General features: G+C 33.5%; 1 protein-coding gene across 7 annotated transcripts in view; it reads right to left on the bottom strand.

Moving 5' to 3' along the window:
• Window positions 1–14228, bottom strand: part of LOC138714899 (inactive histone-lysine N-methyltransferase 2E-like) — a 122925-nt gene that overhangs the window by 61710 nt on the left and 46987 nt on the right. For all 7 annotated transcript variants that reach the window (XR_011336107.1, XR_011336106.1, XM_069847159.1 and 4 more), the window contains 3 exons: window positions 11387–11549; window positions 6622–6669; window positions 5091–5284 (listed from right to left, as the gene is read on the bottom strand). Coding sequence is in view for 5 of the 7 variants with exons in the window: in XM_069847159.1 (XP_069703260.1) it covers window positions 5091–5284; window positions 6622–6669; window positions 11387–11549 (405 nt within the window). In the remaining 2 variants the exon portion in view is untranslated. The remainder of the gene's footprint in view (window positions 1–5090; window positions 5285–6621; window positions 6670–11386; window positions 11550–14228) is intronic.

Genomic DNA, 14228 nt, shown 5'->3' on the forward strand with positions numbered 1-14228 from the left:
ACCCTTAGTGCTAACTAATGGAAGAACTGAATGATAAGAATTACAAGTATAAGAGTGGGGGGCATGGCTTGCATGTTTATAAACTATACCGACTAAAAATATTAGCTTTTACTACATACAAATCCTAACTCTAGAGATAAGATTATGTCCTTGAATTACCTCGAAAAAACAAAGACTTATTGTTACCTGGAACCTATGGAACTATAATCCACCAAACTACCACCTAATAATAAACATCCAATCAAAAACATACTAAATAGAGACTTGAATGGTCACTCAACTCAGTGGGTTTATAAAGATTCCAATGCATGAGGCAAAACAATAACCTGAAGATCTACTAAACAACACTTGAGTTTCTGTATAAGAAAGACGACATACTGTACCTATATTATAATGGCAGCTGCACAAACCAAGAATTTTGATTGTATCATAAGACATAGATGAGAAAATGAAACGAGAAATAATTGAAGACCTAGAGTCGACGGCAATTCAGAAGGCGGTAGTCTGCTAGCATTTGCGTCGAGACAGATAGAGAGAGCAAGGCAGTGTAAAACACTGCCACATCGTACTTCACACACACGTGCAATACAAACAGCGCATGAGAGAATTTAAATTATCAAAAGACAATAATAACCATAGCCGTTGATTACTGTAAGCATGACACCAAACAAACCCTCTTTCCTTCACTAATAATATTCTTTGCACTATATGCTTCTGCAGTCGTTTCTTGCACGTTGGCAATGCTGCAGCCAGCATCAAGATGGCCGGCAGCATTCTGCTCGTCAACGTTTTTAAAATAATTATACACCTTAAACATTATTTTCCGCACCTGACTGTGCAATACTTGTCTTTTTACAGTTTCTTCTTCCATTTATTTAATTTACACACATACAGTAAATGTTAGTTTTACTTATTCAATGTATTGAAACACTCACACGTGAACAAACGAACTCGGGAAGTACTTGTTCTAGACTGATTCCGATTGGTTCTACTGTACAAGTTTGTGACGTCACATACCAGAAATGCTACGGTACATATAGCAGCCGACCACCTTCCGAAATGCTATCTAGTCTAGGCTCAAGTCACCAACCTGTCATTTCAACATACAAATACAAAACACCAGGGGGGGGGGGGGGGGAACAGAACCAAATAAAATTTCAGGAAATCAAAATGTACCAAATCCAGAGAAGAAAAAGGTCCACTCATATCATGCCAAAACAAGCATCCCATAACAAACCGAACACAGAAAAATCCAAAATAATATTTGTTCTTGCAAAAAAAAAAATGGATTCCAAGAGGTAGAGTAAAACATTACAAATCCTTCTGGACAAAGGAACTGACAAACCTAAAAATAACAAAGAATAAAGCAAGAAGAATGGCAGAGACAACCAATTAACTCATCATGCATTCAGGACTGGTGGAAAAAGGCAGCATTATTTAATAAATAAACAAATAAATAAATCAAGCCAAGAAAATAAAATTCAACGAGTTCATAGATAAAGTAGATAACGTAAGTGATGTAATAAAGGTATACGAAGCACTCCTAAAGTAGCTCCTTTCATTTATTTTTTTCTCTGTTTCTCCACTTTTCTTCCAGGATTTGTTTGTTTCGACACCTCTCTTCCAGTTTTGAAAGCTTTCTATCCACTCCTACGCACCTTCTCTTTCCACATTGTACTTGCAGGGACTTTTCGTTGTCCTCAATTTTATGTCTCATGACAACCAAACAAACTACTCAATATTTAACAAAATGTTATTTCTTTTTGCTCCTGCATTGCAGTTTGTCAACTGGAACTCTTAATATCCATCTTTTATGTCTTTCAAATATGGGTTCCATTCCTAGGTGGCAGACTGCTACGACACAGAAATACAAAATATCCCATGTTATGACAAAAGTCTCAATTCCGATGGAGAATATGCTGAACAATTGCTGTATCTGTTCAATAAATCTTTCCATGAAATTATGTTTTCTTTCTGTAAATGGCCCCAGGGAAACATACTTTCTGGTCGGCCCTCATGCCACATGATTAGGAAGAGAAAAAAATGACTGAGTCACTGGCTAAGACAATATCGGATGTTAGACAATATTAAGGTAACAGGATCAAATGCAGAGACTAAGAGGAAAGCAGAAAATAGGGAAGATTGGAGACTGCTAGCTTCGCAGTGAAAGATCTGCCATTGGGCAGAAAACTATGAATGAAAAATAAAAAAAATTGTACCATAGAGCAAAACTATCTATATATTCTCGTGTATTCTTCAACCTTTATGGTGAAACCAAGTTCAGAAGACAAACCAACCACCCTGTACTTCATACAACCTACCATAGCACAGTGATCTTTCATCAAGTAGGCCGTGGTCAAAACCAAACTCTATGACTAATAACCAGAGCTAGAAAGTCAACTCTAATACCACCATATTGGAAAAAAGATAACCAATTAAGCACAGAAAGATGTGATGAATGCCAATAAGCAAATGGGATAAAAGAGAAATCAAGTTGAAAAAACATGCCAGCTTTACATAAAAAAAAATCACAGATATCAAACTCACACACAATACACCAAATCTCAAAAAGAATATCCTAATCGAAGAAAATCTACCATTCTTTGAACGTATTCCTTTCAACTTCAAGTTAAGAGAACCTATAACCAAATCCCAAACATGTACCATTTCTGAGAATATTAGCTCTAGAAATTACAGAGATAACCAAACAACACTTTACAGCATTTTAGCACATCGATGACATCGCAGTTACTGGGATCTGGAAGGTGCAATGCCTGTTGCATTCATTTCAGTCACCCTGTGGAAGGATTGTGGCAACATAAGACACAAATAAACAAGTTGATGATAAATTAAAACATAAATTTATTCTCTTTCTCAGACTTACCTGAATGTCATAGGAACTGCTGAAAGTAATGCAAGTTTTGGTCCAAGCACTCCTGGCATCTCCAAAGAAAGTTTTGTGACACTCATTGAAACTCTTCTTACGTAATTTCATTTATCACTCTCCAGATTTTGTTCTTCAGTTCTCAAGTGTTCGTGGGTTTCTTCTATACACTTTTAGCTTTAAATTCCCCCGCAAATGAAAATCACATGCACTTAGAGCAGGGGAACGAGTTGGCCATCATCCAATGCTAATTACTCTACTTCAATTGTCTGCATAGAATTGTGTGATTATGCGCTGTTGTATCATCCTGCTGGAAATACCCAAATTCTCTCTTTTCTTCAGTTGACATAATATTAAAGAAAGGATGCAAGATATTCTTCACATTATCGTTCTGAATTTACTGTCTCAAAAAAAAATATTGGTCAAAATATTCTTTGTCCATCAATTTCATACCACACACCCAGCTTCAGATCATTAAGAGGAATCTCATGCACTATACGTGGATTTTCAATGTCCCAGTAATGTGTATTTTGAGAATGCACACATCCACTCAGGTGAAACCATGCTTCGTCACTGATGATCAGAAGAGAAGGATCGACATCTCCATCATGCACGGATTGCAACATCTAGCGATACAAATTAATGCGGGCAATAGGATCCATGTTGTTTAACTTATGCGCTACTGCAATTTTGTAGGGAGAAAAAAATTAAGCGTTTTAAGCCCTCTTATTACCGAGCTTTGCGAAATGCAGCATTCCTAAGCCAGGCGGTGAGAAGACTTATGGGGACTTAATTCTATCCTTGCTTGCATACCTTGAAGTGTCTTTTCTGTAAGGGCTCTCTTTGTGTAATGCCTCTTCTTATTTAAGATTGAACCCATTTCACGCCATTTTTTAAACAAATCGAGCATATGTGGCTTCGATGGCATCGCAACATCAGAAAACGTATACGAAATTTTCGTAAATACCTATCGTAAGACTTCTTCTTTAAGTTTCGACAAACACACACTGCTCAGAGAAAGAGAATTTATCTTCAACTTGCGTATTTGTGTCTTATGTTGCCAAGGAAATTTAATTTAACTTATCTTCAATTCTTTAATTCATGTTGCCGCTATCTTTCCGCACGGTGAATGAAATGAATGTGGGTGATGCATCTTCCAGATCACGGTAACTGCAGTATCAGCAACGTGCTAAAATGCCATAAAGTCTTGCTTGGTTCTCTCTATATAATTCCAGGTACCCACAAGATGAATACCTCCATGTGTACACTTATGGCTCAGAAAGTAATAACAATCAGTTTGACAATATGAAACAAACTTAGATACAGAAATAACAACTATCCATACATCATTCGACAACTTCTCTGCCGAACAGGTTTAAGAAAGCTGTGATCTTATATGACACAACGGCAGCAATTTAAGCACTAACATGTTGCAATATAAAATTAATACAAATTAAGGAATGCCAGCAAATTATCTGGCATTTAAAGAAACTATAAAAACACACCTATTAATAGAAAGAGTAAACAAGTTTATGTATATGGGCTATAATTTAACATTTTTTTGGTGAAACAGATATAACTTCTAAAATTTGCAAACATAACAAAACAATGGGAATAATCAACAAAATTATTATTATTATAGTACAGTGACACACAAGAATACATTTGTATAAAACCTTAGCTAGACCTGTACTATGTTATGGAAGTGAAGCATGGACAATGAGGAGTACAGATATCAGCAATGTGGTACTGCATTGGGATCATAATTTCTCAACTATTAATCCAACAAAATAATTGTTTGGGGATCAATCGAGCTGGGAAAATATAGCATTATTTATGAGACTATTTGTGGGACAAAACAATGCAACAAGGTTCCACTGTAAATCTGCGAAACAGTATCTCTCAAGATGCCAATGAAGTCTGAGATGCAGTAGCAGCAGTAACTTTTAGAATTAAAACTGTTTCGATAAACAGAAGAGGTATTATAACTCAATATTTACTTATGAATATTTTGCATTAATAATTGATTAAGTACTATATTCATCAGAAGTTATATTACTAATTAATCGCAGGAGCTTTTATGTTGGAAAAATTCGTGCCTTTAGTGTTTTGTTATATACATAAGATGCATAGCAGTGTGCCTGCCTTCCCTTTCTATTGTCACAAAGGTGTCTCCTAAACTTATCCCTATTACTATAATACTAACCAGTATCAGTGTCTGTAGAGGATGATGAAGATGTATCACTTGAACTGTCTGTGTTTAATAGTTCTTCTCTTTTCCTGAGTTGTAATGTTCTTGCCCGCTGGCGGTCCACACGGCGAGGTTGACACCTCTCACACATATATTCATCAGGAATATTGGATCGGTCGATACCCATACAGTCTACATGTTGCCATACACTGAAATAAGTACATACTAGTAACATCTGATTATATCTTAATCCTTACAGTATATAATGTTTATATTATGAGGCATTTCACATTTCTATAACTCTTTGGACATGATATCACTGCATAGCACACTTCCTTAATTTACTCACACAGGAAGAGGGGGGGGGGGGGAAGACACTTGAAAATGCAGGATACATTTTTGCGTAAAAATTTCGACGATTACATGAATATATTATTTCTTTTCTTCTCAATACGTATTTGTTAAGTTTTTAATGATGTTGATAGATCTTATGGCCTTGTTTAGTTTGTTACGCAGTAGAATTCCTCTTAACAGGCACGAAAGGGACCAGGCTAGTTCCAGATACAAGGTTTTTCCAGATAATTGAATAAATACTGTTATATACAGAAAAAGTTCGTATTTCATGGTGCCAAATGTTGAAACTGTATCCATGTGAAGCTTACGAGTATTTCTCTATCACATGTTCATAACTGAATAAACATAAAAACTGTGTGGATTTTCCTTATTAAAACACATCACACAACACAAATAATACACTAATGTTAGGTTCGAATATTTACTGAAAATGGAAGTTGGTGGAAACTTCTAATGTGGCAACACTGTCCAAACATAACTAAATAAACATAAAAACTGTGTAGAGGCAATCTGGCAGATTTAAACTTTTTTTTTTTGGCCCAGCCAAAAGTGCCATTCTTTTGATATTGCCGGTTGCAAGGGATTTTACTGTACTACAATGAACTCTTAACAACATTCATAATAATGATTTTGAAAGCTGTAACTTTTTATACACTGATATATGCTTGAAGGAATTCAATTTCAATGGTTAAGCATAATCAGGTCTTAGATTTCTCGTGGTTGCCACAAGCATGGAGAAATAACTGTATATTGCAAAAGTGGTAATGTTTCATTGACAGTCTGTATGATTCTACTAACAAAAAGGCAGTGTTTTTCTACAAAATCTGTAACATTTGGGTCTGCATGAAAGTGTGTTATGAACCTTAATATATGTAAGGTAATGATTACTATTATTCATAATATTATAATTATATAGTTTAATATCATGCATATAGAACTGATAAATAAATATTGTTCTATACAAAATCTTATGATCACGTTAATAAAGTACTGCAATGCTCTGCATGTCCTATTACATCACAATAAATAGCACTTTTTCAAAATTTGAATGCAGATTAGACTTATGGAAATCAATAAATTGTAAAGAACAGTGAAGACTAGTGACAGAGAAATAAGATTAGACAGTGTTTCTAATCGCGTATAGTTATTAAAACTATTGGAACATTTAAAAATAAAACATCTGTATACTTACAAACACTTATCACAGCAGATCATGTAGCCATCATCATGCTCAAAATCACTGAAAAGAAATTAAAATAAACCTGAGCTCAAATCGGAAATAATGCTCTAAGTCGCAAACAAGTGTTCATAGAACAAACTGAATAAAATACATGTCATATAATTATACATCACTGTCAGAATATATCTCCAAGTTTAAGCTCTTTCCTCAAGCGATAAAAATAAAACAGTAAATACAATGATGATTTTTCTACAGAATATTTTTCGATGATGATGATGATGATGATGATACAGTAGAATCTCATTTCACCATTCCTATTTTTAAAGAATGATTTATAGAAAGTCCCAGCAGAACTATCACGTTGATCAGTCTAACAACTTAGAAACTGACGAAGATTCTACTTCTTTGAGTTCTAATAGAAAGCGACAAAGATTTCACTTTGAATTCTAACAACTTATCTGAACAGCCATACCATGAGTCTGAAGAGGAAACACATATCAGTGGTTTGAATGAGGTAACAGAAAAAGAAGTGAATGTGGTATAAGAGAAGATAAAACCTGATACTTTTCCTGGTTCTGATGGTGTTACATTAAGAGTACTTAAACACCTTAATGCTGCAAAATTCATCTCTTTTTTCTTGGCAGTGCAATGATACAAATTCACAAAATTCCAACTGAATTTAAAAAAGCCCGAACTATTCTTATTTTCAAGGGCAGTGACCCCAACGATATAAAAAATTGGAGACCAATCACCATATTCTCCATTATAAAAAGAATTATAGAACGTGTCATCGACAATTGCCTTTGAAATTGTATTTCTTTTTCTTGTCATCAGAGAGGTTTTGTATCTTCATTTGGAACCCATATCAAAACCTTGATTAGTGATTGTCTTCAAACAGCAAAAAGAGAAAAGAAGAATCTTTGCATAGCTTTTCTTGATGTAAGTAAAGTCTATCTATTAGCCACAATCAAATTAAAAAATCACTGTCACATTGCGCCATATCTTACAATTTGAGAACATCTATTTCTGAAATTCTATGTAATAATAATATTCAAACTGAAATTCATTCACATAAGACAAAACGAATTTTAATAAAACGAGATCCTCAAGGAAGTCCCCTCTCACCAACACTCTTTAATTTAGTCATTGATGAGGTCATAAAAGAACTGATTATGAAGTGGCTAAGCAATCTGGATTTGCTTTATGTGAAAATCTGCACAACTTGTCTTCCATTGCCTTCGCTGATAATATAGCCTTAATTGCAAAAGATTCTGCTAGTATTACAGCTCTCACTGACCTAGCTGAAAATCATCTTACTTCAAATGGTATCAAAATAAACCCAGCCAAGAGTAAATTAATAAATTTGCGCACGCACGCACGCACGCACGCACGCACGCACGCACGCACACACACACACACACACACACACACACACAAAATTATCTAAATCAACAATAAGTATTTGAAATTCCACTACTAATTATGTTTAGGCGTAAAGACTTTCAATAACAACAATAATTGTAACTGGATTTTAGGATAAACTTTAGTGACACACGAACATAACATTTTTGTTTGTGTGTCAAATCATTGTGTTGTGTGTCACATGTTCTTCTTGTAGAATTTGTACATAAATCAAAATGTTATCCATATAAGAAGTTGATTGTTATGTGATGTGTCTCACTTTTACATTTATGAAACATTAAAAAATGAAATGGTTTTGAAAAAATATAAATAAAAGTCCATTTGAGCATGACACACAAACTCTCAACCGTTCTTTGTAATAATTGTAATCAAGCACGAAATAATTATTGTAGTGCAGTTTCTATGCATGATAATATTAACAAAGGTCAGCACTTCATTATTAATTGAATTTAACATACAGAAGTAATGATTTATTTGCCTTTAAGTGTGCATTCAAATATCTGATTTCTAATACATAATTTTGCGCTCTTAAACCACAGACTTCTTTGTGCTTTTTCTCCCACATACGTGTTGTTACACAATCAATGTTGTCAGATTAAAAAAATTCGGATCATAGCGTAAAAATGACATATAACAAGCAGAGATACGTGAGATTTTTATTTTTCGTGAAAATGTCGCATTTTCATGGAATGACCCATATGAGTAACTCCAGGAAGTAGTCTCAACACTGTCTGCTGCCGCCAAACTGGTTGTAGCGAGACTGAAACACTGCTCTAAAAGAGAACTTCAAAGAAACTCAAGACATCACAGAGTTCGTTCACTACTGGCATCTTCACTACACTCCTGGAAATGGCAAGTGTTTGAAGAAGTACGTACATTGTATATCAACAAAAACAGAAGGGTTGATATTGTTGCAACTGATACAGAACAACAGAAGATCTCTGTTCTTGATGCAACTATAAGATATGAGAAAATAATGCAAGCCGAAGAAGTAGATCAAGAGAAGAGAGAAATTTACGAAGATTGTCTTCTCTACTTAAGCACAAAATATAACAGCCCTTTGCATAACTGAAAAAATATACAGTTTATTGTTTGGAGCCAGAGATGGTGTTACATAAAATCTTAATAGAATTAGGTATCACAGTAAATTCCTTGCGAGAAATAATTATTGATGTTATAGAAGATTCCTTAGGGATTCTTCACCACCATTTATAGTTTTCAAATTAGTATTTCAAACCATTCTTGTTAACTTAAGATTTAATAATATTCCATACTGTTTACATCTTTCTTTCCCTCTAGAAATTGAAAATTTTATAAATATCTTTATATTATAATTGTTAAATTCATTCTTTAAACTATATAATTGATAAAATGCACCCTGTGTAACCTAGAAGACTCTTTGATGAATCAAGAACATTTACGAAAATGTTCAGCTTTGGCATCAAATATTTTGGATTTGGACACTAAATTATAATGTGAAGCTAGAAAGCGAATGAAGAACTTTCAAGTGCCTGGGCAATAGATTTCTTTTGTATTCTAGTCCCTTGTGGTCACCTGCAGTTCAGCAGCAGACAAAAATTATTAAATTTTATTAGTAGCTAATTAAAAGTGTTAACTACCCATTATGTGCGTGTTGTCTTGAGCACTCAGCCTGAGCCAGTGATGTGTATCCAGTGGCCTGCACTATATACACACAATCCCGTTTCGCACCCAACTGGTAGGTAATTTAATTTTGATAGAACTAATAGCAATTCCATCCCGTAATTTCGTAGTGTTAAGTAATAGATATGAGGGAATTACATGGTAAGTTTTCTAGAATTTTATTTAGTTATTTATTTATTTACTCTGGTGGAGTTAAGGCCATCAGAGCTTCTCTTCCACACCACCAGAAATACAATACAACTACAAGAAAAATTATACATCAATGCAATTAATCTACAGTGATAACAGGTGACAGAATGAATATGACATAAAAAAACGACATACAAATAGAAATTGAAAATAATAAAAATTAGTTTAACATATTAAATGATACAAAGAAAGAACAATAAGTAAAAACATAATATAAAACAAATACAGACACAAAGTAACAGTGACACTCAGCATCATTATTATTAACTAAGGGACAATAAGCTATTGTAGTATCCAGGCACAAAGACAAGAGAAAGGATTAATCTAACAAAAGGAAATTACTGCCAAAAAATATAAAAACTTCGGCATAAATCTAGCAACTTCTCAGAAACGGATTTCGTGAGATAAAACATACTTTTCTAGTTTACTTTTAAACTGTGACAGTGTCCAGCAATCCCTAACATCACTAAGTAACGTATTCCAGAGGCGAGGCAATGATACAGCATAGAAGGATGAGTATAGGGAAGTTCTGTGAAGAGGAATAGACAGGAGAGATTGATGCTGATTTCGTGAAGTAGTTAGGAACTGAAAGCGTAAAGACAAGTAATTTGGAGACGAGTTATGCATCAGGTGAGGTTAAAACATAATTTTATAAAAATAAAATGCATAATAATACTTTATATTACATTTTAAATTCAAGAACGAAAATTGTACAAAAAAGTGCTTACTTTTGGCTTAAAATTGACATATACAACAATTCTCTATGATAAATATAACCGGAGACATGCTCAGTTATATACAGAGATGTGTGCGAAATTTTGAAAACTTCGATAACCAATTGATACGAAAATATGCTTTTTTCTGGCAAACAAAACTATACATGCATTATATTTTATCCATTAGAATACACTTATAAGAGTTCAAAAAATATCTAAGACCCTGAGGTAAATTATCGCATGATTTTATTTGATTTGACGTGGAATGACTTATGTGAGTCTAGTTACAATTAACTTACTACACAATATACACAAGTCTGTGTAGTTGTAATTCTCATATCTGTAATAGATATCACTGGAATTTTCACAGTACTTTTATTTCTATATACCAGAATACATTGTCACAAGTTTGTCAAAAGTGTCATCTGGAAGTGAATTAGAGATTTTGTTGGACAATATAAAAGTCAGTTTCAGAATTTTTATGACATTAAATGCTCCAATGGCATATTATTCCTGTACATACCACAAACTATGTCCTACTGGATCTTGAACTTTGCTTCCCTCTATGAAATAAATGCAACTTTTAATCCCTTTTTTTCTTGTCTGAAAAATTCATCATCAGCAAGCTCATAATACTCAAGTCTAAATGCACAGAAATCACTAGAACACCATAAAATTAATACAGAATAAAGAAAAATTAAAGATTACTCTTGAGAATGACATTGAATAGTGCAATTATTAGTATGCTACCGAAATTATTTTGTTAGTTATAGCAAATCAAGACTAACCAGATACATCGTGTCACACTGTCCTCATCATCTCCCTCTCCTTCAGGAGCAGTCTCAGTCTCTTCTCCCTCAGGTTCTACTTCCCTGCCAGTGTTGCTACTAATCACGCTGTTTGCATCATCATCATTACCAGCTGCTTCACGAAGAGCTAACAATCCTGAACCTATAAACAAATTATAAATTTAAACAGAGCTTCACAGTTTATGAACTTCTATTTTGAGATGAACATAGTAACTACTTGCCATCTTATTTAGACCTGTTCACAGAAATAAGATTAACACTTTTAGTGTCAGCCATATTTATATAGGCTGTGCTAGAAGAGTCCTGCACAATTTGATAAAAATGCAGCGTCCTTAAACAAATTGTACTCAACACTTATTCTGACGATAAAGAGTGAATTTTTTTCTTGTTGAAAGGTATATCCATAGAATAAATTCGTACGTATTTTTTTTACGTATTAAAAACAATCTTGTTTCAGATGCTAATATTCAAAATCCAAAATTTCAAATTTGTCATTATTTTGCACATGCTCAACCTGAGTCTTGGAAATATGTACAGAGCACACATTTGTGAACTATATCATAAATTTTGAAAGAATTCATCAAATAGTTTGGAAATTACATAAATTTTACAAAATCATTAAACTCTAATTTTACATTTGTTAAATAAAGCGATTGTGCCAAATATGAATCTCTGTTCAAAGAAAACTTCTCTTTGTTAAGTTGGTATGACTTATGCTGACATCATATTATGATTACAACGCAAATTACGATTATGTAAAAATAGCAGCTGATGAATCAGCTGGTGGCAATATGTGCATAACATGAGCGGGCAAGATAGACTGGCCTCATGGCATTACGAGGATTAACATTTTAAAGAAAACATGCCATTATTATGTCAAACTTTTTGAGTTATATATAAATTTATTATATAATATTTATAGTATACAACTAATTTCATATAAATTTAGAGGTACCGGTAATATTTAAAGATGGACCACAAACAAAATGTATTAACAATGAATATTAGCTAGAATTAGTATGATGTCATGTTCTTTTAAGTTCTACTTATAACATTATATGGTTTATTTACAATATGATCCATATGTAATGGCTTTAACATATAGAAAAATATTTCTAATAGATCCATTAGACATGTACAATGTTGTACAACTTTTCAAAAAGCGGAAAGAACAGAATAAATATAAACAATGCAGCAGTTACAAGCAAAGCCACAGAGATTATTAAAGACTGGTCAACAATCTATTAAAGGAAGGGAAAAAAGTTCTATGCCCAAAGGAAAATAGAATATCATCCGAAAATAGAGTCTCTTTAAGACTATGTTATCGACTGTAACAGAGAATTTTTATGCAAGAAAATTAAGAGAATGGGCTTCAAATGGAAGACATACCAATGAATAGAAAAACTTAGCTGAAAGGCCAGACATCACCTTATGAAGAATATGCTAAGTCTATGAAATAATGAAGCACTGAAGACAAGCAAAAAGCATTATATACAAGGTGGGCACGAAAGAATTTTGGGATAATCGTGACAGAGGGCCAGTTTCAACTCAAAAAATTATTCTCTCATTGGTAAAGAAGTGAAGAGAATCAGGTTCAATGTGCAATGTAAAGAGAAATCTGCCACTGAAAACATTATGCACTCCTGAAAATAAAAAAAAAAGATGAAAATGCCATTCCATCAAAGTCCAACTTGTTCAGCTTGAAGACACACACATTCTCTAAACTCCACAAATTATGCCACATATTGCAACTTGATTTGTTATTTCATCCCAATAAAATGCAAGCCGTTCAAGAACTAAGTACTAAGAACTAATTAAATTGATTATATTTTTGCTGACAAATGCAGGAATTAATTCAGTAAGATACATTGTTACTGGACATGCCATTAATGTTTGATGAGAATAACTGCCACATATCTGGGTTTGTAAACAAGCAGAACTTTCGATATTGGTCCAATATGAATCCAAGGAAAACTTCATGAATAACCACCACACTCAGAAAAGTTATTGTTTGGTTTGCTATCACTGCAAAAGACAATATTAGTTCCTACTTTTTCCTAGGACATTACAAGATATACAATCACTATTAATTCTGACCATGATGTCGAAATGATACAGAACTTTCTTCAATCTCAACTTGAAATGCATGTTCTTAAAAATCTGTGCCATGTCCATACTGTGAGAAAGAACATGACAGTTCTTTGGGGCATGTTTGGAGATACTTAATCTTTCAGTTTGGATATGTTTCCTATAGCCTCTGATTTTTTTTTTTTTGGGAGGGTGATACCTGAATGAAACAGTGTACTTTCAATGCATATACTCCACTAAATAGCTGAAGCATAGAATTAGAGAGAAGAGATTTCTGTTATCACTCCAAAATTGTTGTACTGTATAATGTAAGGAACAAAAAAAATATATGCGGGCACACGCACACATGGTGCTTGTAGCTTTCGAAGTTTTAATTTTTTTAAGAAATTCTATATACAAGTTATAGGGGATGAAAAAATTAAAAATTAATCATCATCACGAACCACATTAATAGGACCTGGAGGCGATGTGAATCCATTTGGTTAATGTGTTCCCTCCAATGTAACAGATAATTGCAAAAGTCATCAACAATGTTGTAAAATCTAATTTCTCCCTAATAGTTATGTTTCTTAGTCTATCTAATCTTGTTAAATCCAATAAAGGTCTCAACAATCTCATATGTGCAGCTTATAACTTACTACGGATGAAAAAATTAATATTTCCAAAACATGTTTGAAAAACATTAGGGTGCATCAAGGAGGCTATCTCCCCTTTCTTTTAATGGAACCAGTAC

This window comes from Periplaneta americana, chromosome 15, assembly GCF_040183065.1.
Source record: "Periplaneta americana isolate PAMFEO1 chromosome 15, P.americana_PAMFEO1_priV1, whole genome shotgun sequence".
NCBI classification, from domain to species: Eukaryota; Metazoa; Arthropoda; class Insecta; order Blattodea; family Blattidae; genus Periplaneta; species Periplaneta americana.